Source organism: Eubalaena glacialis, chromosome 9 (genome assembly GCF_028564815.1).
Source record: "Eubalaena glacialis isolate mEubGla1 chromosome 9, mEubGla1.1.hap2.+ XY, whole genome shotgun sequence".
In the NCBI taxonomy this organism is placed as follows: Eukaryota; Metazoa; Chordata; class Mammalia; order Artiodactyla; family Balaenidae; genus Eubalaena; species Eubalaena glacialis.
Genome location: NC_083724.1, coordinates 76,310,304 through 76,331,788, shown reverse-complemented (window position 1 = coordinate 76,331,788; position 21,485 = coordinate 76,310,304). Strand labels below are relative to the sequence as shown.

Genomic DNA, 21,485 nt, shown 5'->3' with positions numbered 1-21,485 from the left:
ATCCCACATGCCGCAGAGCGGCTAAGCCCATGTGCCACAACTACTGAGCCTGCGCTCTAGAGCCCGCGAGCCGCAACTACTGAAGCCCGCGCGCCTAGAGCCCGTGCTCTGCAACAAGAGAAGCCATCGCAATGAGAAGCCCGTGCACTGCAATGAAGAGTAGCCCCCGCTCGCCGCAACTAGAGAAAGCCCGTGCCCAGCAACAAAGACCCAACTCAACCAAAAATAAATTAATTAATTAATTAAAAAAAAAAAAGGTTTCTAAAACCACACTTAAAAAAAAACACACCAAAATAAAGTAAACAAGTTAAAAATAGCTACTACCAAATACCTTCCTTTGAAGATTTTTTGATATGATTCTGTGTCTGATTCCAAAGACTTTCAACTAGTCTTCCTAATTCTAGTTTTTTGTTCCCATTTCCTAGAGGTACATAGTGCTGCTAATTCTTGAGCCTTCTGCAGATTCGTTTGTAGATTGGGCCTCTTACTTTCCCTGATGCCTGCTTAGAACTCATTTTTCTCAAGTATCCTAAGGCCTTCACTACTTTTCTGTCAGCTTTCAGTATTCGATTATATTTCTGTTCTTTTTTTTCTTATTCTCTCTGGCCTTGTGGGTTTATGCCTTTCTTAAAATATACATAGATTGTTAGATAGATATAAAATATACATTATACATATTGTTGTAGTGGTGTTTGGGAAGGGAGTGAATATAGATAAGCATGTGTGCAGTCTTTATCTGGGAGTCTTCTCTTTTATGTACAGTTGTTTTATCTTCTTCAGCTAGATCACAAACTCCTTGATTTAGCTTGAATCAGGGATATAATTCTTTTATCCCCCTCTACAGCTAACTTACTGCCTTCCACATATAGTATATCATAATCTGTTGTTTGACTTGTTATGTAAGGGAGTGGTGCTAAGTGAAGGATGTGTATAACAAATTGGTAATCATTCTAATTCCCAGGCAGTTATTAATATGCTATGTCCCTAGAGCAGTCATTTATATGTCCCTGTATTAGTTCCTTTAGTTTGCATATTGAAAGTGATTGATAGTCTAGCTATTTAGATACACACGCTATACTAATGAGTACTAAGTTAATGTTTCAGAGTGTGCAAATGTCCTCAATGTGTTTACGGCTTATTGATAGTAGATTCCATTATCCTAATTGCATGAACGTTTCACTTCACCAGGGATTTCTTACGGTAACAATCACAGATAAGTAGAAATGCAGATGGAGGGAAAAAAAAAACCACTTATGATATTTGTCTCCTTTCCTTTCCTTCCTTGTTCTTTCTGTTAATTAACATAGTCTTAACAGTGAAACACTGATTAAACTTCTCCTAATCTGATTAAGCCTCTGTAGTAGCTAAGACAAATTAGGTATTTAATATTTAATTTAAAACAATAGATTCTTGAAGTAGTATATAAAGTTCAACCTAGATACTAAAAGAAAATGAGTACTTTGACAACATCTGTCCTAGGCTAAGCCAGAGGACAAATGTATATCTTATTAATTATCATGTCTTTCCAGTCCTAACAGGAGCTTTACAGAAATGCACTGTATGAGTGGCCACTCCAATTTTGTCTCTTGTGTATGCATCATACCTTCAAGTGACATGTACCCTCATGGACTAATCGCCACTGGAGGAAATGACCACAATATTTGCATTTTCTCACTGGAGAGTCCAGCGCCACTTTATGTACTAAAAGGTCACAAAAATACTGGTGAGTATAATGCTTTGGTATTTTTCTGTTTGAATAAGTTTCATCCTTTTGAAGATAAAATTCTTATATCTGCTTTCCCTAGTTTTTATTATTATTATTATTTACCTACAGCTATGGCTTAATAGTGAAAACCTTTTGGATCGTCATTGTTCTGCAAATTCTCTGTTACAGACTTATTGTCATCAGTAAAGGTTGACATGATTATATATGTAAAAAGGAAGAGATTATGGTTTTATATACTTTGTAATTTTGGTTTTTCAGCTATCTTGTGCAAGAAATTCATTTACTCAGGAAAACTGAGAGCACTTCTTTATCTTTGGGCTGTTATGTCTGTATTTATGCAGCAAATTGAAGCCCCAGAAGGAATGTATTTAGGGTTCTGGTATCATTATTTGAGAGTATTTAATGCTTTTGAACGGCATTTTCTGTGATTTGTATTTCTGATTCTTTTATATTCCTGGATTTGTGTTTGCTTAACAGCTCTTTGTTATAAAATGATATGCTTAATCAATGCAGTATGTGTACTACTTTTTTTTTATGTATCTGGAATAGTTTGGGACATCTGTAAGCAAATAGTATGGCCCATAAGCACTCTAAACTTAATTTCTTTAAGGAGTTTGTAAAATGTTTTGTGTGTAGGTATGGGAAATCTTCAATACAGGGTGATACAGATTTTTTTAAACTTTTTGAAGGAAATCTTCAAATGTATACAAAAGTAGAGACAGTATTTTATAATAAGTTATATATAAACAAACATAAAAGAGAATAGTGTAATGATCTTTTCTACTCATGTATTTACATAGCTTCAAGGATTATCAACACAAGGCCTATCTTGCTTCATCTTCTGCTTCTTCCAAAATATTATTTTAAAGGAAATTTCCAATATATTATCTCATTTGTAAATACTTCGATATATAGCACTACAATAGGGTTTGGCAAACTTTCTGTAAAGGGCCAGGTAGTAAATATTTTAGGCTATGCAGGCCATACAGTCACTTTCACAACTGCTCAGCTCTGCCATTGTGTGCAAAAGCAGCCACTGACAATAAATAAGCGAGTGAACATGTCTGTGTTTCAATAAACCTTTATTTATGGACACTGAAATTTGAATGTCATATAATTTTCACATGTCAGCAAGTACCTTTTTTTTTTTTCTCTCTCAACCACTTGAAAATATAAAAACCATTCTTAGTTTGTGCACTGTACAAAAACAGATGGCCCACAGGCCACAGTTTGCTGACCCCTCAAAAAGATAAGGATTCTCTTTTTTTAAAATTAATTAATTAATTTATTTATTTATTTTTGGCTGCGTTGGGTCTTCATTGCTGTGTGCGGGCTGTTTCTAGTTGCGGCGAGCGGGGGCTACTCTTAGTTGGGGTGCACGGGCTTCTCACTGCGGTGGCTTCTCTTGTTGCAGACAACAGGCTCTAGGTGCATGGGCTTCAGTAGTTGTGGCGCGCAGGCTCTAGAGCGCAGGCTCAGCAGTTGTTGCGCATGGGCTTAGTTGCTCCACGGCATGTGGGATCTTCCCAAACCAGGGCTCGAACCCTTGTTCCCTGCACTGGCAGGCGGATTCTTAACCACTGCGCCACCAGGGAAGTCCCTCTCTCTTTTTTAAAAACAATATCATTATCACACCTAAACAAAACAAAACCTAATTTCTCGTTACCAAATATCCAGTGAATGTTCAAATTTACCCAGTTGTCTCAAATGTTTCTTTTTACAGTTTGTTTGAATTGTGATCCAAACAAGGTCCACATGTCTTTCGATCTATTAGTTTCTTTCTTTTTTTTAAATCCCCTCTCTATTTGAAACCAGCTTATTTTACCTATAGAATTTCCTGTAATCTGAACTCTGCTGGTTAAAGCCTCATTTCTCTAGCCTCATGTTCCTCAGTCCTGTAGTCTTGTAAGCTATTAGATCTAGAAGTTTGATCAGATTCAGATTCAAGTTTTGAGCAAGAATTGTATACTTTCTGTTGTGGCACAACAGGAGGCATGTAATATTTCTTTTCATGATGTTAAGATTCATCCATTCTTTATAAAATTCCCATCAGCCTTTGAAAATAAGTCTTTAACATCTACTGATGATCATTGCATGGATCCAATATTTCATTAAAATTTGCAAATTATACTCTAATTCTACCATTATTTCTGGATTTAATAGCTAGCATTTTTCTGTAAAGAACTTTTCACATCACCTCTTTGGTTACAGTGTGAGACATTTACACAGAGAAGACAGGATAAGCGCTTTTCTTGCCCCTTCTCTCACCTGTTTCACTGGGTTTCAGAATGAGTTGATTCCCTAACATCTTTTTTTTTTCTTTTTTGATTCTCAAATTGTCCCATATTTGATCATTGGAAACCTCTTTAAAAAATTGGCTCCTGTGGCCTCTTGATAAGACCTTCAGTAGTCTTCCTTGCTTTTGGTAGTACAAAATGTTCTAGACCTGAAATCAGCCATTTTGCCAAGAAGCCTTATGTTTTTCTTTTAGTGGGAGATAGTATTTAGAAACCTCAATTTGAGTTGTAGTGGTGCTCACCAGGATTTTTTTTTAACTTAATTTTGTTTTGTAGTTATATAAAGCATACATAATTGCAAAGAAAAAACTATTCAACATGGTGCATTCAGAGAAATCTGGATTCTGTCTATATTGCCTTCTCCCGCCATCCTTATAAGTAACTAATTGTTTATTAACTCTGTTCTTTCTGAAAAAAAAATTAGCAAATATGTATGTATATTTATGTTGCCCCTTTCTTAGATAGAAGGTATCTTACTGCAGTTTTCTGCCCTGGCTACTTTTGCTTGATAATATTGTCCTAGGGATTACTTCATTTCAGTATATAGAAATCATCATTCATTTTTACTGTGGCATTGTATTTCATTGTGTAGCTGTACTATAGCTATTTTAACTTATTTAGCCAGTCCCCTATTGATGGATATCTAAGTTTCCAAATTTTTGCTAGTGCAAGTGTCTTTGTGCATCTGTCATTTTGTTCTTTTGTGAGTGTAACTTAGGTATGATATCTAGTTCTGGATCAAGGGGTAAATGCATATTTAATTTTGTTATTGCCCAATCCCCACATTAGGTGTTAAAACTTTTTTTGCATTTCCAACAGCAGTATATACGTCCCTATTTCCCTTATCAACAAAGTATGTTGTCAGATTTTTAGATTGTTGCCAAAATAAGTGAAAAATGATATTTTAGTATGGGGCAATTTTCATCTCTCATTATGGAGGGGTCATTTTTTCATATACAGAAGGGCTGTTGGCATTTTCTTTCCTGAGAACTATATTCTTGTCCATATAATGTGGGGTTATTGGCCATTTTAAAAGTCTTTTATAAGTTAGAGTTATTAATCCTTCTTACAAATTACAAATATTTTTTCATTTCATTATCTTTTTTTAACTTTATATATGTTCTTGTTTTTCTTTTTGTAATGCAAAAGTTTATTTTATGTAATCATATTTATCTTGATTTTTTTTTTAAGGTGTTTCTCATAGAAACCTGTGCAGTAAAAATACTGCTTCACATTTTAGGGTATTTTTTCTGCCTGGTTTGTTTCTACTTTATCATAAGGTCATCTTTTGTTATTTTGTTAAGTTACTTGATGGTTTGAGGCCAAATGTCATTTCTTCCTTTCTTCCTTCCTTCCTCCTTCCCTCCCTCCCTCCCTTCCTCCCTTCTTTCCTTTTTTTCTTTCTTTTTTAAATTTAAAACCTACCACATTAGTGAGTAGGAGATGAAGAAATTAATGATTGACATCCTTATGTCATGTCATTTTTTTGTTAGCTTTCTAGCCCAAATTTTATTTTCTAAATGGTAGAGTGGTACTGTTTTTTAGTCAATATATATATATAACAGTTTCCAGTTACTTTACAAGTTGCGGTTTTAGGTAATGGAGGAGGAAAGTGCCATCCCACACTTCGGGGCAAGTGCCAGGGCCCAAAAAGAGAGAGCTACCACAGTTTACCTCTGGTCACTAGTTATTCAGCTTGCTCTCTCTTCTGCAGGCAAAATATACCCACTTCTCTCTTAATGTCAGAGAAGCCAAAAGTCCCATCCAGTTGCAGCATCAAGTTCAAAATTAAGAATTTCTGGATGATACATAGTATTCTAAACATCAGGGAAATGATGCTCAGGTGTTTCTACATCAGGTCCAGACATAGTTCCTCTTAAATTTGGAGATCCGTGGACCAAAAAACACAAGTTACCTGTCACCCATTCATTCAGTATACAACTGTGGAATATTGAGGGTAATCAGAGGAAGCACTCCTATTCAGAAAAGGGAACAATGCAAGACAGCAGTTTCTAATCTGTAGTCATCTTAAATTCAGATGGGTGGCTGTTTCAAGGACCCCCTACTCTGGGAGTGATAGGTTTTTGTGATCAGTTCCCTCTGGTCTCCAAAAGGGGTTTCCCAATCCATTTTTCTTCATGGCTCTCCTTTAACCCTCTGGGATTCTTTTCTATTATTCTCCTTGGTCACATCAACCCTCCTTGGGGACTAACCAGCTTTTTCAACTTGCTTTCTGCCTGTGGGAGCTAGGTGCACAAGGGTCGTGTTAAGTCTTGAACAGTCACGGACATTTTTAGTTATTGGCAGCATAACTCTCTGAAAAACTTATATTTTTTACCTGTTTGATTTCCAGTCAGATCTCTTTGTCAGTAGTCATACCTCAGCTGTAGTCTAGATTTGCTGTATTACTCCCCATCTCTCCTTTCTTTCCCTGTGTGCCTCTTCAGATTTAGCTACTGAAACCTTGTGCCTTTCAGACTTTAGTTGGAAAACTGAACCTTTAGGTTCTTTTCCCTGAGCTGTTTTCCCAGGTGAAAGCATTTATTTTCAGGGCAACAACCTTAATTTTCTTTGCTTTGAAAATGCTTTAAATCCATTTGGAAGTTTTGGCAGGATGGATGGCCATGTTTTTGATTTGTTCCTGTTACATGGCTGGGTTTCAATTGTCCTTTGCTGCTGAAAGGACTTCTCGGGTTTACATTTTTCATTTGGGCTTGAGAAGCAATTGGCTCTTCCAACTCTGCAAATTCCTAAGTTCGGACTCTTCATTTCTGGCTGGGAACCAGCCAGTTCTTGATCTCATTCCATTCTTTTAGTACCTAGCCAAATGTGGCCAATAGTAAGCGACACCCATCACTGAAGTCCTGGTTTCCAACCTCTTTCTTTAGACTACAAGTTTGTCATGTCCTGAGTTATTGCTGGTAACAGCTTTACCAAATGTCCCTTACTACATGATAAGGAGCACCAGCCTTCTGTTCTGTGGTAATAATCTCCTCATTACCTGCCTGTTAAGCCACTGCCATATATTTCAGCTTTTTGCTTCAGCAGTGCCTCACCTTTGCTACTAATTCTGAATCAGTCAGGTAGGCTAGGTGACATTGTGGTAACAGACATCTCCAGAATCACAGTGGCTTAATGCAATAAGTTTGCTTTGCTTCTTATAGATCCAGTGCAGCAGGGGGCTCTGCTCCTGTAATCACTCAGGGATCCGGATGACAAAAGCTTCACTGCAACATGTGCTTTCATAGATATTGGAGTAGTGGGGAGGGAGCATGGCTTCATTGTGCACCTGTCCTTAAAGCTTCCACCTGGAAGTAACATTATTTCTGCTCATTTTTCAATGCCAGAACAAGTCATGTAGCATGCCTAAAGCCAAAGGAACTGAGGAGTTCAGTCTTCCCATTTGCTTAGAAGGTGAAGAGCAGAAAATATTTGATGAATATCACTAATGGCTACCATACACATTAAAATATTTATATGTTCCATGTATTTCCTGGAAACTTCCTCTTGTAACCTTCTAGCCTTCTGTTGGATTGGTACTACCTGGGCTAATGTCATCCTGGATTTCCCTGTTTCCTAGATCCCATGTTTTTGTCATTCTTAACTTACTCTTTCATTTTAGTGTAATACAGCTGTTGCAGCTTCCTAAGAAAGCTGTGACATGGGGGTTAAATATATTGTATTTGCATATTGGAAAATAGCTTTATTCTAGTCTTATTGAATATTTGATTTTTTGACTAGATGTAGAATCCTGTGTTAAAACCATTTAACCTCAGAATTTTGAAGGCATTACTCTATTGTCTTTTAGTGTATAGTGTTATTTAGAAGTTTGATGCTATTTTGATTCCCCATCTTTTCTATGGGACACTTTTCTGGTCCCCTCCCAAACTTTTGGAGTCTTCTCTATTTCTAATGTTATAAAATTTCACAATGCATGTCTATCTCTGTTTCTCAAAGTGCCTTTCATTGGGCACTTTTGTGGGTTCATTCAATCTAGATATCATGACCTTCATTTTTAGGAATCTTTCTTGTACTATTTCTGTGTTCTTTGCCTCATCTTTCTCCTCCCCCTCCCCAATTATCTCTTTCTGGAATCCCTGTTAGATGTTGGACATTCTGAAATTACTTTCTAACTTTCTTAATTATCCTTTCCTATTTTTCATATATTTGCCTTTTGGGTCTAATTCTCAGGAGACTTTTCTCCCCCTAGTTTTATTATTATTTTTTCAGTTTGGTTCTTTTATTTTTAGCATTTAGTTTTCTTGTTCTCTCATTAGTTCTTTTTTTATATAGTATCTGTTTGCAAATAATATTGTATTGGAGATTTTTCTTCTGCTTCCTGAAATTGGATTTGTTTCTTATGGGTCCCCCAAACCCCTTCCCCCTTATCTTTCTGTTTCTTTGTTTTGGTTTTTCTCTTTTGTGTAGGTGGAGCTTGAGGATTGGTGGGCTTCATTAGAGGGTGATCTGATGGTCTGACTTTTTAGATGGAAACCCTCTCGAATGTCTGCATCTGGAGTTCTTTAACATTATTCAGTCCTCCTGCCTCTTACTTTGGGAGCAGGGGGACTGTAGGTACCACATTTCAGGATGGAGACTTTCTACTTATTCCCCTTATGTTTCTTAGGGTTCCTTATTCCAGCCCTTTATTATGCCTGGTGACCAGAGTCTAGAAACTCTGCTTCAGTTCCTCCAGAGAATAAACCTCCAGTCTCCTTCCTGCAGTGGATAAGGAAGTACTTCCCTGACACTGTAGGCTGAGAGGAGAGGTCTGGTGTTTCACTCTGTTGTGTGCAGCCTTTGAATCACTGTTCTCATTTTTCAGGTCCTTTGCTTAGCCCCATCCTCTATGGAACCTAGTGGCTGGACACTTAGTCTCAGTTTTGTGGGGACAGTTACTCTGCTTCTCATCTCTTTCTGTGTAACCTCCTCCATTTTGCTAAGTTAGTTATGTTGTTTTCTGTTTTCTTTGTCCTTGTAGATTAATACCATTTATAGCATTACTGTGGATAATCTGCCATTTTAAATCAGAACTCTGTCTTTTTTGTTTCCATGTTTTTAGATAATTTTTCGTATTTATAATTTTTAGCTTGTGCAGTGTTACATCAAGATCATAAGGCATTTAATTAACCATTTCATTACTGTTGAGTAATGAAATGAGTCAGCTTGACTCTAGTTTTTTCTGTCATGTTAACTAAAGTGACCCTAAATAACTATATAAATAGCGTTTGAAAATCATTTGCATTATTTTCCTGTGTAGTTTCTTAGAACTGGAAGGGATTGTGCAACCCACTTAATCCTGCTCCCTCATTTTACAGTCTAGGAATCTGATGTTAAGTAATATCCCTGAGGTCAGACAGCTCCTAAGTGGTATAGCTAGGACTTGGACCCAGGCAGTCTGGCACCAGAGTCTGTGCTCTTGACCGCTGCACTCTTCTGCATTTCCATTGAGTTGAGCCTTAATTAGCTAAAACTGTCACTTCATAAAGTGTTTTTAAAATTGTAGTATTTTAATAACTAGCAAGGTTGAGCATTTTTCTCTGTGAAAATGTGTTAATTAATGCCTTTTTTCCCTTTAGTTTGTAGTCTTTCATCTGGAAAATTTGGGACATTACTTAGTGGCTCATGGGACACTACTGCTAAAGTCTGGCTGAATGACAAATGCATGATGACCTTACAGGTACAGTAGTTCTATGTGAATATTCGAGAAAATAATTAAAGATGATGATTCTGTGGCAATTTAACTTAATACCCATTTTTCTCACAGGGTCATACAGCTGCAGTATGGGCAGTAAAGATATTACCTGAGCAGGGCTTAATGTTAACTGGATCAGCAGACAAGACCATTAAACTGTGGAAGGCTGGAAGATGCGAGAGGACTTTTTCTGGTAAGATCAGAGTAGACAGATTTTGTAATCTCTTTGCTTCCTATTTGCACAGGTGATTTTTTTCAAAAATTTAGAAGTTTTAAAGTGGTATTTGAAAAAATCAGTGTATTTTAGCCATTTAACTTGGGTGAATGTAAATTTTCTGACAGTTAATATGTAATATCTTTTTTTTTTTTAATTATTTATTTATTTTTGGCTGTGTTGGGTCTTCGTTGCGGTGCTCGGGCTTCTCATTGAGGTGGCTTCTCTTGTCGCGGAGCACAGGCTCTAGGTGCGCGGGCTTCAGTAGTTGTGGCTCGCGGGCTCTAGAGCGCAGGCTCAGTAGTTGTGGCGCACGGGCTTAGTTGCTCCACGGCATGTGGGATCTTCCCAGACCAGGGCTCGAACCCGTGTCCCCTGCATTGGCAGGCAGATTCTTAACCACTGCGCCACCAGGGAAGCCCTGTAATATCTTTTTAAAAGATGTACTGAGATCTCTCATAAAACGACCAGATATGGACTAATAAATAGCTACAATATGGGTATGTGCTTCTGTGTATTTTATATATGTAATTTTTGGTACTCAGTTATGTTTTGGTTGTCATTTGAACAAGTTCAGCCTGAAACTTCCAAGCATAAGTCTTATTGAGGGTGGGTCAGTAGTGTTATCTTCATATATGAGGAAAACATCAGTCGTGCTTTTATTAATATTGAAGTACATTGTTTAATAATAACAACTTGCAGGCTTTGTTTATGTTGTGGTTTCAGATGGGTAGTCTTTTAAAACCTCAGCTATTAAATAACTCTTAAAACGAGGCATCTGCTGTCTAATATTAGAACTGATGATTTATTTGTGGGTCACTTAACGTTTTTGGTATGATTTTGTTTGTTTGTTTGTTTTTCCTTGCTTTTATTTATTCCTTAAAAGTTGATCAGCATCCTGGATAATACTTCAAGAAGTCCCTTTGTGCAGATAAAACTATCTGTAGGTGGAAAATGGGCAGTGAGTTATAACTAAACATCCCTTTGTTTCTGCTTCCATATATACAACATATGTATTAAGTTTTTATTAATCTGTTATAGCTAATCTGAATCAGCATAGGAAATACTGAGCATGGGAAAGGTTTTGACTTCTGGTCTCCTTTATTAGATCACAAACTTCTGAGAATGTTTTGTCTTTTAAAAAAAATTGTAGTGGCATCTGCAGTGCCTCAATATTGAAAAAAATGGAATCTTATCAAGTTTTTAAAAACATTTAATATCCTTTGATGAGAGGAATAAATACACACATACGTATGTATATATACAATCAGTATAACACAAGAAGTCTTCATTCCATAAATTCTTGCCCTTTTAAAAAATCAATAGTCACTAATTTTTATTTTATCATTTTAATGCCTGCATTTATATAAATTATGAAATATTTCCCTTGGTAAAGCAACAATGTTTGGCTTTATATTTATGTTTTGGTTGAATTAAAAGAAGTAGGAATAAGAGGCAGGAAACTTGAATTCTTGCTTTAGCTCTGCCACTGATTGTGTGATTTTAGATAAATTAATCTCTCTCAACCTATTTCACATTTTAATAAAGTTTACTTTTCTGTGATAAAGATTTTATTTCAAACTCTTAAATAATTGAAATCTTTTTTGTAATCTTAGTTTTTCTTTTCTTGGTGCTTTATAAATATTAATCTCAGTATTATGTGGTGAGAAATTTAGGGGATATTTACTCTTTGTTATATATCTGTTTATATTTTAATATTGTGTATGTTATGAATTACTCTTGTTATTGGGGAAGAAAAGTTGAAATGAATTGTCAAGTAAAAATTGGGGGACTTCGCTGGTGGTCCGGTGGTTAAGACTCCAAGCTTCCACTTCAGGGGGCACGTGTTTGATCCCTGGTCTGGAACTAAGATCCCGCATGCTGTGAAGCCAATCAATCAATCAATAAATAAAGGATTTTCTTTAAAAAAAATTGTGGGGATCAGAATCCTATTTCTGGAGGGGTTTAAGAAAGTTTTAAGAAATAATTTAAAGAAGATATGATAAATATAGAATAACTTCCCAAGACTGGTGATAAAAAATACTGCCAAGCCTACAATACAAATTTTGGCTATCAGGTTTTTCTACCGGGAAAAATAAAAGTATTTCTCTAACTTGAAAATCGGTTTTTAATATTCACTGGTATGTGTTTTACAATGTTAATAAAATACATAGAGCCATCAACCAAATGATCCATTTTTATTGATTTATCTTGTTCTTTTTTTTTAATACAGGGCATGAAGACTGTGTAAGAGGCTTGGCAATTTTGAGTGAAACAGAATTTCTCTCCTGTGCAAATGATGCTAGTATTAGAAGGTGGCAAATCACTGGCGAGTGTCTTGAAGTATTTTATGGTCATACAAATTATATTTATAGCATATCTGTCTTTCCAAATTGTAAAGGTAAGACTGTCTTATACTACATATTTTTTAATTAATTAATTTATTTATTTTTGGCTGTGTTGGGTCTTCGTTTCTGTGCGAGGGCTTTCTCCAGTTGTGGCGAGCGGGGGCCACTCTTCATTGCGGTGCGCGGGCCTCACACTGTCGCGTCCTCTCCTGTTGCAGAGCACAGGCTCCAGACGCGCAGGCTCAGTAGTTGTGGCTCACAGGCCTAGCCGCTCCGCGGCATGTGGGATCTTCCCAGACCAGGGCTTGAACCCGTGTCCCCTGCATTGGCAGGCAGATTCTTAACCACTGTGCCACCAGGGAAGACCCATATTTTAAATTTTGTATTGAGCATTGTTCTATTCCATCTTGAGGTGGGGGGCGGAGGGCTGATGATTTAAATCAATTTACTAACTGTAACTTGAATAATTTAGTAACTTTATTTCATAAGTATCTTTTTCCTAAAGGAGAAAACTGTATGATCATCTTTATATTAATTCAGACTTGATGGTGTGTTGTAAAAAGTTCTTGGGCATCTGAGGAAAGACTTCTTATAATTTATTGGTATAAAGTATAGTGTGTAAGATGTGAAATATATAAAAATGTGATTTTTTGAAGTTGTATATTGTATAAGTGACAAATACATAAAATTTAAAGCTATAATTTATAAATACTTAGGGGTTTAAAAATCAGTATGCCTATTTAGAAAGGTGGTATATATAAATGTACTTAATTTTATTTATTCAAACTAATTTTTCCTGTATTCATTAATTTTAGATTTTGTGACAACAGCAGAAGACAGATCTCTGAGAATCTGGAAACACGGGGAATGTGCTCAAACAATCCGACTTCCAGCTCAGTCTATATGGTGCTGCTGTGTGCTAGACAATGGTGACATTGTGGTTGGTGCGAGGTATTCATGTTCTAGTCAATCAATCAATAATATGTGTCTAGGCCTTAGGTAAGTGTTAGAGTGCACAGAGATAAGCCATAGGAATTTCAGGTGAATTGGGGAGACCACAGGCACATTTGTGTTTCTAAACAAAACAGTAGTAGGTATAACAGCTTTTGCACTAATGATACACGATATATTACAATAGTATTGCACGGTAAGTTGTGCAGTCGAAACATGAAATTAGAGAAGTTAGAGATTGGTGTGGGCAAACTTTCTGGAGAAGAAATTTGAATTGGGTTTTGAAAGATAATGAAGAAAAATGGTGGAGGAACAATGCTGGGGAACAGTGGATGACAGGGGAAGATGGTAGGGTGGGGCTTAATTATGGAGAACCTGGAATGCCCGGCATTTGTTAGAGTCAGTGCTTGGGGTTAAAGGGTTGTAGCTCTTGAGCAAGAAGTGCTGTGATTAAAGCAGAACTTATGAATTATTAAATACGTAGGTTAGATTTAACTAGTGGTGACAATGGGCAGGAAACCAAGTTGGTAGCAATTGCAGTAGTAGGTGTAAAGTTATGAAATATTGACCCTGCAGTGCTAATGGATAAAAGACCAGAAAATGAGATAATGCGGAGGGAAAATGATCAGAAGGGGGGGTGTCAGAAAAGGATAGAGTTTCAAACTTCAGATGATTAGAAGTCCACATTAATAAAAATGGACAAGAGTGAGAATTGGTTTGGTGAAGAAGGTGATAACTTCTTGGGATCCAAGTGGTGATAAGCCACACTCATGCAGATTGGTCATGGGCACCTAGTGTAGCAACTGAGACTGAAAATCAAGATTGGCACAGAACTTCCAGAGTCAAGCAATAGGGCATCTTTCTCTGAGGGAAGAAACATAGAAGGGGAGGAACAGAACTAAAGACTGAACTTGTGATACACTGTGGGTAGAAAAAGAGAAGCCAGTAGCCTAAACAAAAAGCAATCCAGATGTTGAAATTCAGAGGTGGAAAAGAGATTTTGGAGGGAGATTGTGATCAGTGTCAATAAGTACATGAGGGGTTAAGGAGTGGAAAGTTAGGAAAGCTTTTGGATTTGCTTTGAAAGATGTTAGTAGTGACTTTTTTGACATCACATTTTCATAAAAAATGATAGAAAAAGGTAAATGAGAGGAGACAGATAAAGAGTTTTTTGAAGAAATGGATGAGGGAAAGGATTATAGACTACTGTGGCACTGAAGGCAAGAGGAAAAAGGGCGACAGCCATAAGGGATACAGTGTCTAATAAAGCGGATGTATTTTACTCCTTGTCCGGGGCAGAGGTTGATTTGTTGGTTTAGTTATTTTCACCCTAAAGTCATTTAAAGTTGAAGAAAAATAAAGGGGTAACACTGCTGTTAGTAGAAAGTTAAGTAAGAAAGTTTTTCTGTAGAGTTGAGTAGGATTAGTACAGTTGAAAGTGGCTAACTTGCCTCCCCTACCCCAAAATTTCACAAAGAGAAATTATGGAAGTGAAGTCATTTTTCTGAGAATAGAGGCTGAGACTGCCATCTAGTCCAGAGGTGAAGCTGTTTTTTTCCTTGATTCGGGTTACATTGCTAGTTAATGGCATAGTAAGGACAGGCTCCATGCGTTTCTAATGAACGGATATTGAGCATCTAGTATTTTCTAAGCCCTATGCTGGGTATTTGAGCCCTTTGTAAGTTAAACAGTTTACTACCCTTCTTTATACCATAATACCTATGTGTGTAATATTCACTTTAAAAGTGTATGCTATGTCTGTAGATTTTTATGATGGTAAATATTTAATTTGGAATTGAAAATTGTGTTAAGTACATATTTCTTTGTTCTTTGCCAGTAACTTTTTCCTTAAATAGTCTTTTTCCACCCTTTCCATTGCTTTAGAAAGTAATAGAGGGTAGTGTGCTGAAATCAGCATAGTTCTATACTCAGCAATAAATACATAGTAACATTTTTCATATTCACAAATGCAGATTATTTTTGCTTTGGATCATTGAAGTGTGATAATGTTAACCTACTGTGGCAGTGACTTAAAATCAGTTTCTGTTTCCTTATAGTGATGGTATTATTAGAGTGTTTACAGAATCAGAGGATCGGACAGCAAGTGCTGAGGAAATCAAGGCTTTTGAAAGAGAGCTCTCTCAGGCAACCATTGATTCCAAAACTGGTGATTTAGGGGACATTAATGCTGAGCAGCTTCCTGGGAGGGAACATCTGAATGAACCTGGTAAATATTTCAATGTATCTAGTAGTAAAAAATGCTACCATGTTTGCCTTTTGGAATAATGAGTGACAAGAAAAAAAGATTGTTTTGTTAAGTCATTCAGTATTAGTCTCATTGCCAGGTACTGATCTTTGAGACTTTTTATTATGCATAACCACAGTGAAAAATCATGTTCTTTTTGCCTCTGCCTCACAGTTTTAAAGACTTTGAGCTAAGTTCCCCATAAACAGGAATCTTTTTTTCTTTAAATAAATCACCTGGTACTTAGCTCATATATAGTAGGTGTTCGGAAGTCACTCATTTAATACCTTTTGGTTGATTGGATTCTCTGAGAGGTTGTACAGACTAAAAATAAAAATGAGTGTAAATAAAGCAGTGTCTGCTTAATGAGTTAGGGATTATTTGAGTTTAAAATCAGAGGACAGTAGTTGTCTCAAATGAAATCTTAGGTTGGATAAATCCATGATCCCTTGGTCTGTGGACCCCGGGGGATTCTGAGATCCTTTCAGGATATCCATGTGGTCAAAGCTAGTTTTATAATACTAATATGCTATTTGCCTTTTACACTGTGTTATCATCTACATTTATGGTATAAAAGCGGTGGTGGGTAAAACTGCTGGCTCCTTAGTACATAGATCAAGGCAGTGGCACCAAACTATTCAGGTAGTCATGGTGTTCTTCACTGCTATGCAGTCGTCATTAAAAAAAAAAAATGCCATCTGCCCTTAAGAGTGTCCCTGATGAAGCATTAAAAAATAATTTTGGCCCTTTAGTACATGTTATTTTTAACATTCTGGATGACAGAGTGTAAAGTACACATACAGTTTACCGAAGGACCATGTGCCTCAGGGATAAGTACTTCTGCAGTCATTTGAGTTGCAGGCTGAACGCTCCCTTTTTTCAGGGAATGCCATTTTTATTTCAAAGAACGACTACGGTTATTCAGGCTTAGGTATTTGGCAGATATTTTTTTGAAAATAAACAAAGCGAGAATGTCACTTTAAGGAAAACAACTGACAGCATTTGTTGCCAAAGATAAAATTCAGACTTCCAAATGAAAATTGAAATTTTGGAAAACTTGTGACATTAGTGGTAATATTAACAAATGCAATTTTTTTATATTGAATAATAAAATGTGTAATCATATGGAAGATCTGCATAGCTCAGTGAATCAGTATTTTCCAAATGACCAGTTCATGGTCTTACAAAATCATACATGGGTAAAAGAACAGTTCAAAGTATAAGATAGACCAATGGATTTTAGTATAATAGAGCATGAAAAATTCATTGATATAGTTTCAGATTCTAAATTTGTAACCTTTAGGATCTACTACTTGTAGAATATCCACATTTTTCTGAAAAGGCTTTTAAACTAGTCCTCTGTTTCTCAACTGTATTATCCGTGTGACGCTGGATTTTCTTTGTATACATCAACCAAGCAACAGATTGCAACAGGTTAAATGCAGGGGCAGGTATGATAATCCAGCTGTCTTCTATTAAGAGAGACAGTAAAGAGATTTACAAAAATGTACAACAATGCCAGACTTCTCACTAAATTTTTAAAACTATACTTATTTTTCATTGAACTATTATTTATTCAATATGTAATGGCTCTATTACGGTTTTCCATGAAGTAAATATATTTTTTGCTCTTCTCATTTTTAATTTCAAATTCAGTAAATCAACTGATATAACCTACATAAAAAAAAGCTGTTTGGGCTTCTGAATAACATTTCTGACTGTAAAGAAATATTGAAACCAAAAGTTTGAACACCACTGTATTATTTCATGTTTTTAATATTCTTATAGTTCTTTGCAAAAATGTAGTGTTTTTGTCTCTATATATACACAGTCAATAAATATTTACTAGGTACCTACTGTCTGCCCTGCATTGGTCTAAGCTCTGGGGAATACAGATAACAAAAGGGACAGAAATCTCTGTTCTCACAAATTTATGTTCTACAGGAGGAGACAGATAATTAAAAAGTTAATACGTAAATATACAAGTATGTCAGATAAGTACTATGGGAAAAGTAAAACAGGCGTTGAGTTTTAATAAAAAATAAAACAGGAGTTTTAAATTCAGTGGTCAGGAAACGTATAATACTTAGGATAGCACTGGTTGCTGTAACAGATAAATCCTAAAATGTCAGTGGCTTAACACAAGAGAAGGTTATTTGTTGCACATTTAAAGTTCAGTTGACAGCAGGGTATGCTGGAACATGTTCGTAGAATAATTTTGCTCCTCTGGGTCATTCAGGGACCCATGCTGAAATCACCATCTTCATCATGTGCTTGCAGGGTCCCCTTGGTTATAGATATTCAGCCACCAGACAGCATAGGAGGGGAGGGTAGAAGATGATGGACTAGGCCTAGAACTGGCATTTATCACACCCACCCAGTTCCACTGACCATTACTCAGTGTGTAATCTAGGGACTACAAATGTAAGGGGGCGGAATAAGGTAGTCTTCGACTAGACAGCTACAGCTCTACCCATTGGAATAGGAGCAGGAATCTCTGGAGGACAGCTAGCAGTCTCTGCCACTGAAGGCCTTGCTGAGAATGTGGCTTTCAGGTAAAGTCCTTAAGGAGACAAGGGAGCAAATCTTGCTAACATCTGTGTGGAGAATGTCATAGGCAGAGTAAACAGCCAGTGTTATAGACTCTAGGGGGCTCCAGGGCCTATAGTAGGAGGCCATTGAATCAGTCCAACTGAGAAATAATGGTGGCTTGTACCAACCGGTAGCAATGGAGATGGTGAGAAGAGGTAGTGTTTTAGCTATATTTTAAAGATAGAGCTGATGGAATTTGCTGAAGGATTAGAATTGAGAGAAAGGCATCACACTCTTCTACTCTTTTTGGCCTGATCAGTTAGAAGAATGGAGAATCATCTACTGAAATGAAGTATTGTCAGAAGATACTCGTTAATAAAACTTGTTTTATTTTCGATCAGCCAGCTACTTTTTAGTAGAATCACATCTTTTTAACCATCCTTTATTTAATAGAGTTTTTTTTTTTTAATAAATTTATTTATTTATTTATTTTTGGCTGCATCGGGTCTTCATTGCTGCGCACGGGCTTTCTCTAGTTGCGGCGAGAGGGGGCTACTCTTCATTGCGGTGCGTGGGCTTCTCACTTCTCGTTGCGGTGGCTTCTCTTGTTGCAGAGCACGGGTTCTAGGCGTGCGGGCTTCAGTAGTTGTGGCACGTGGGCTCAGTAGTTGTGGCTCACGGGCTTTAGAGTGCAGGCTCAGTAGTTGTGGCACACGGGTTTAGTTGCTCCGCGGCATGTGGGATTTTCCCGGACCAGGGCTCGAACCCGTGTCCCCTGCATTGGCAGGCGGGCGGATTCTTAACCACTGCGCCACCAGGGAAGTCGCAATAGAGTTTCTTTTAAACCATTATTTTCTTTTTGGCCAGTTTCCAGTAGAATTACATTTTAAAATATTTTGTTTCAGAAAATTTTCTATTAAACCAAAATACATATTCTCTTTTATATATAAACTTTAATGTTAAAACTTTTCTATCTAATGTTTGTAAATTTTACTCTGCCATTCTCTCTTTGATTCTTAAAATTTTTATTTTAAGGTACTAGAGAAGGACAGACTCGCCTAATCAGAGATGGGGAGAAAGTCGAAGCCTATCAGTGGAGTGTTAGTGAAGGGAGGTGGATAAAAATTGGTGATGTTGTTGGCTCATCTGGTGCTAATCAGCAAACATCTGGAAAAGTTTTATATGAAGGGAAAGTATGTCGACTTCTTTCTAATTGCTATTATCTTAAAGCATTAGACAAATTAAAAGTTTTCGTTTCCCTTTCCTCATGCTAATAAAATTTTCTTTGGTGTTTTGACATTTCAAAATAGATTTCAGTGGGGAGATTCTCAGTCTTGAAGTAGATTTTTTTTTTTTTTTTAATATCTTTGCATGTAGAGAGAGCTGCATTTGTGATGGACACAGCCATTATTTGCCTTTTGGTAGTTACATAGATAAGCTGTTCCCAACCATTTTGAATTAGGCGCTTCTGTGTCACCTTTCATCTAATGCTTTGTGCCTAGCTATATTTAACTGGACAGGCCATGAGGGACCCTGCAGGGCTGTGCTTATAATGCCAGCATGTTTTCATGAGTAGGGTAAGGTAACAGCTAATACTTTTGGCCTTGAGATCAACTAATTGGAAACCATCCTTTGGTCTTACAATTAATATGTAGTAATAATCCATCCCCCACATCTACCTGCCAGTGAACTACTATTCTTGCACCACATGCATATGGTTGCTATTAAACATTATTTGCCAAGTGGAAGATTTTAAAATTGTGCTTTGGAGAAAGTTTAGCACTATAATTATTAAAATAAATCTGTGTTATGTATGTCATTAATTTATGTGAACAGATAGTAATCACTTATCTCCTTTTTATATTCCTATTAAAGGAGTTTGATTATGTTTTCTCAATTGATGTCAACGAAGGTGGACCATCATATAAACTGCCGTATAACATCACTGATGATCCCTGGTTAACTGCATACAACTTCTTGCAGAAGAATGATTTGAATCCTATGTTTTTGGATCAGGTGGCTAAATTTATTATTGATAACACAAAAGGTCAAATGTTGGGACTTGGGAACCCCAGTTTTTCAGATCCGTTTACAGGTAAGTTAGGGTTTGTATTAAGTCTTATATACTTCCACCAATGTTGATTATTTTTTTTTTCTTTATTTGTTGTGTTTAAACACCTATTATGATTAGCTGTTTAAATAAAAACCAAGATCTACAGCAGGTTTTTGCTGCAGATATATATTTTTGAGGCTCAAATTATATAGTAATTTCGTATTTATGGAAACAATTGTAAATCGTTCTCTTTCAAAAATACAGCCACACTGTAAACTAAATAAAATTAAACTGAAACTAATTCAGTCATTTGAAATGAAAAGAAACCTGTACGTTCCTTCATGTTATTGCTTCTTTTTAAAATATGTATTTTGGTGAAATTTAGTAAATAGAAATTCTGTTTTCACATGAGGCTAAACTAGTTAGTTATGCATCAAATCTAGAACTGAACTATGGGTAGTTTTAGTTTACATGTTATTTGTATTCCACATGTTCATTTTAAGTCAGTTGTTTATAACATAGTATACAGCGTCTAAAATGTTATTAATGGTATTAGGTTCTCATGCCAGTAGTAGTATAATCCCAGTAGTATTAGTCTGAGTCTGGGATCCTTGGAAATGGAGTTTAATTGTAGAAGTATTAGCCTGAGCTCTGCGCCCTGGGAACTGAGGCCATGGTATGGGATAGATATAGAGCTGGCCCTATATCTATCTTTTCTTAGATAATAGGGCTAGCTCTAAATAAAAATTTGAAATTGACACTTTATTGTTAATGGGTTCCTATTATTTCTGACTCTGTCTTTCATGTGCTAGTGCTCTTCCTTGTTTTGCAAGGATCCCATATCCTCTTCTTGTCTCAGGTCTTTTTTTTTTTCTTCTTCCCTCACAGATGCTTCATGCTCCTAAATTATCTCCTCTTCTTCTAGTTCAAAATTCCATTGTTCGTTCACATAATAAAATTAATCTCACCTGCATGTTGACTTAAACAGATTATCAGACTGATTCACTACGAACTATAAATGATAGGACCCTCCCAGCAGATGCACTTAACAGAACAAGAAAAAAAAAAAAGTTTATTACCTGGATATTTCTGTTGGTTGGAATATCAGTCTACAGTACAAAAGAGTACTGTATTGTATAAGCTATCTTGTGGGATGGAGGACAGATATTAACGCAGCTGGCTCTGTCTGGAAATCTACCAACGATTTGGCTTTTTTGCTCTTCTGAAACTCAGCATCCTTAGATATATCTTTTTGTAGACGCCTCTGATTATTTCCTTAGAGATACTAACAAAACATACTCACACACACCACACATTTGTAAATGTATAAATGGGAAATCTGTTTCCTTTGAACCACTCATCCCCTTTGTAATTTTCTCCAGTAGGTTGTAAGCTTCAGTGGATACAAGCAATCTTGTTCCCTG

General features: G+C 36.5%; 1 protein-coding gene across 1 annotated transcript in view; it reads left to right on the top strand.

Moving 5' to 3' along the window:
• The window catches only part of PLAA (phospholipase A2 activating protein), a 36,405-nt gene that overhangs the window by 5,324 nt on the left and 9,596 nt on the right, over positions 1–21,485 (top strand). The window contains exons 2-9 of the mRNA XM_061200471.1: positions 1,530–1,723; positions 9,603–9,703; positions 9,791–9,911; positions 12,166–12,333; positions 13,096–13,231; positions 15,289–15,458; positions 19,044–19,201; positions 19,884–20,103. Coding sequence (XP_061056454.1) covers positions 1,530–1,723; positions 9,603–9,703; positions 9,791–9,911; positions 12,166–12,333; positions 13,096–13,231; positions 15,289–15,458; positions 19,044–19,201; positions 19,884–20,103 — 1,268 coding nt within the window. The remainder of the gene's footprint in view (positions 1–1,529; positions 1,724–9,602; positions 9,704–9,790; positions 9,912–12,165; positions 12,334–13,095; positions 13,232–15,288; positions 15,459–19,043; positions 19,202–19,883; positions 20,104–21,485) is intronic.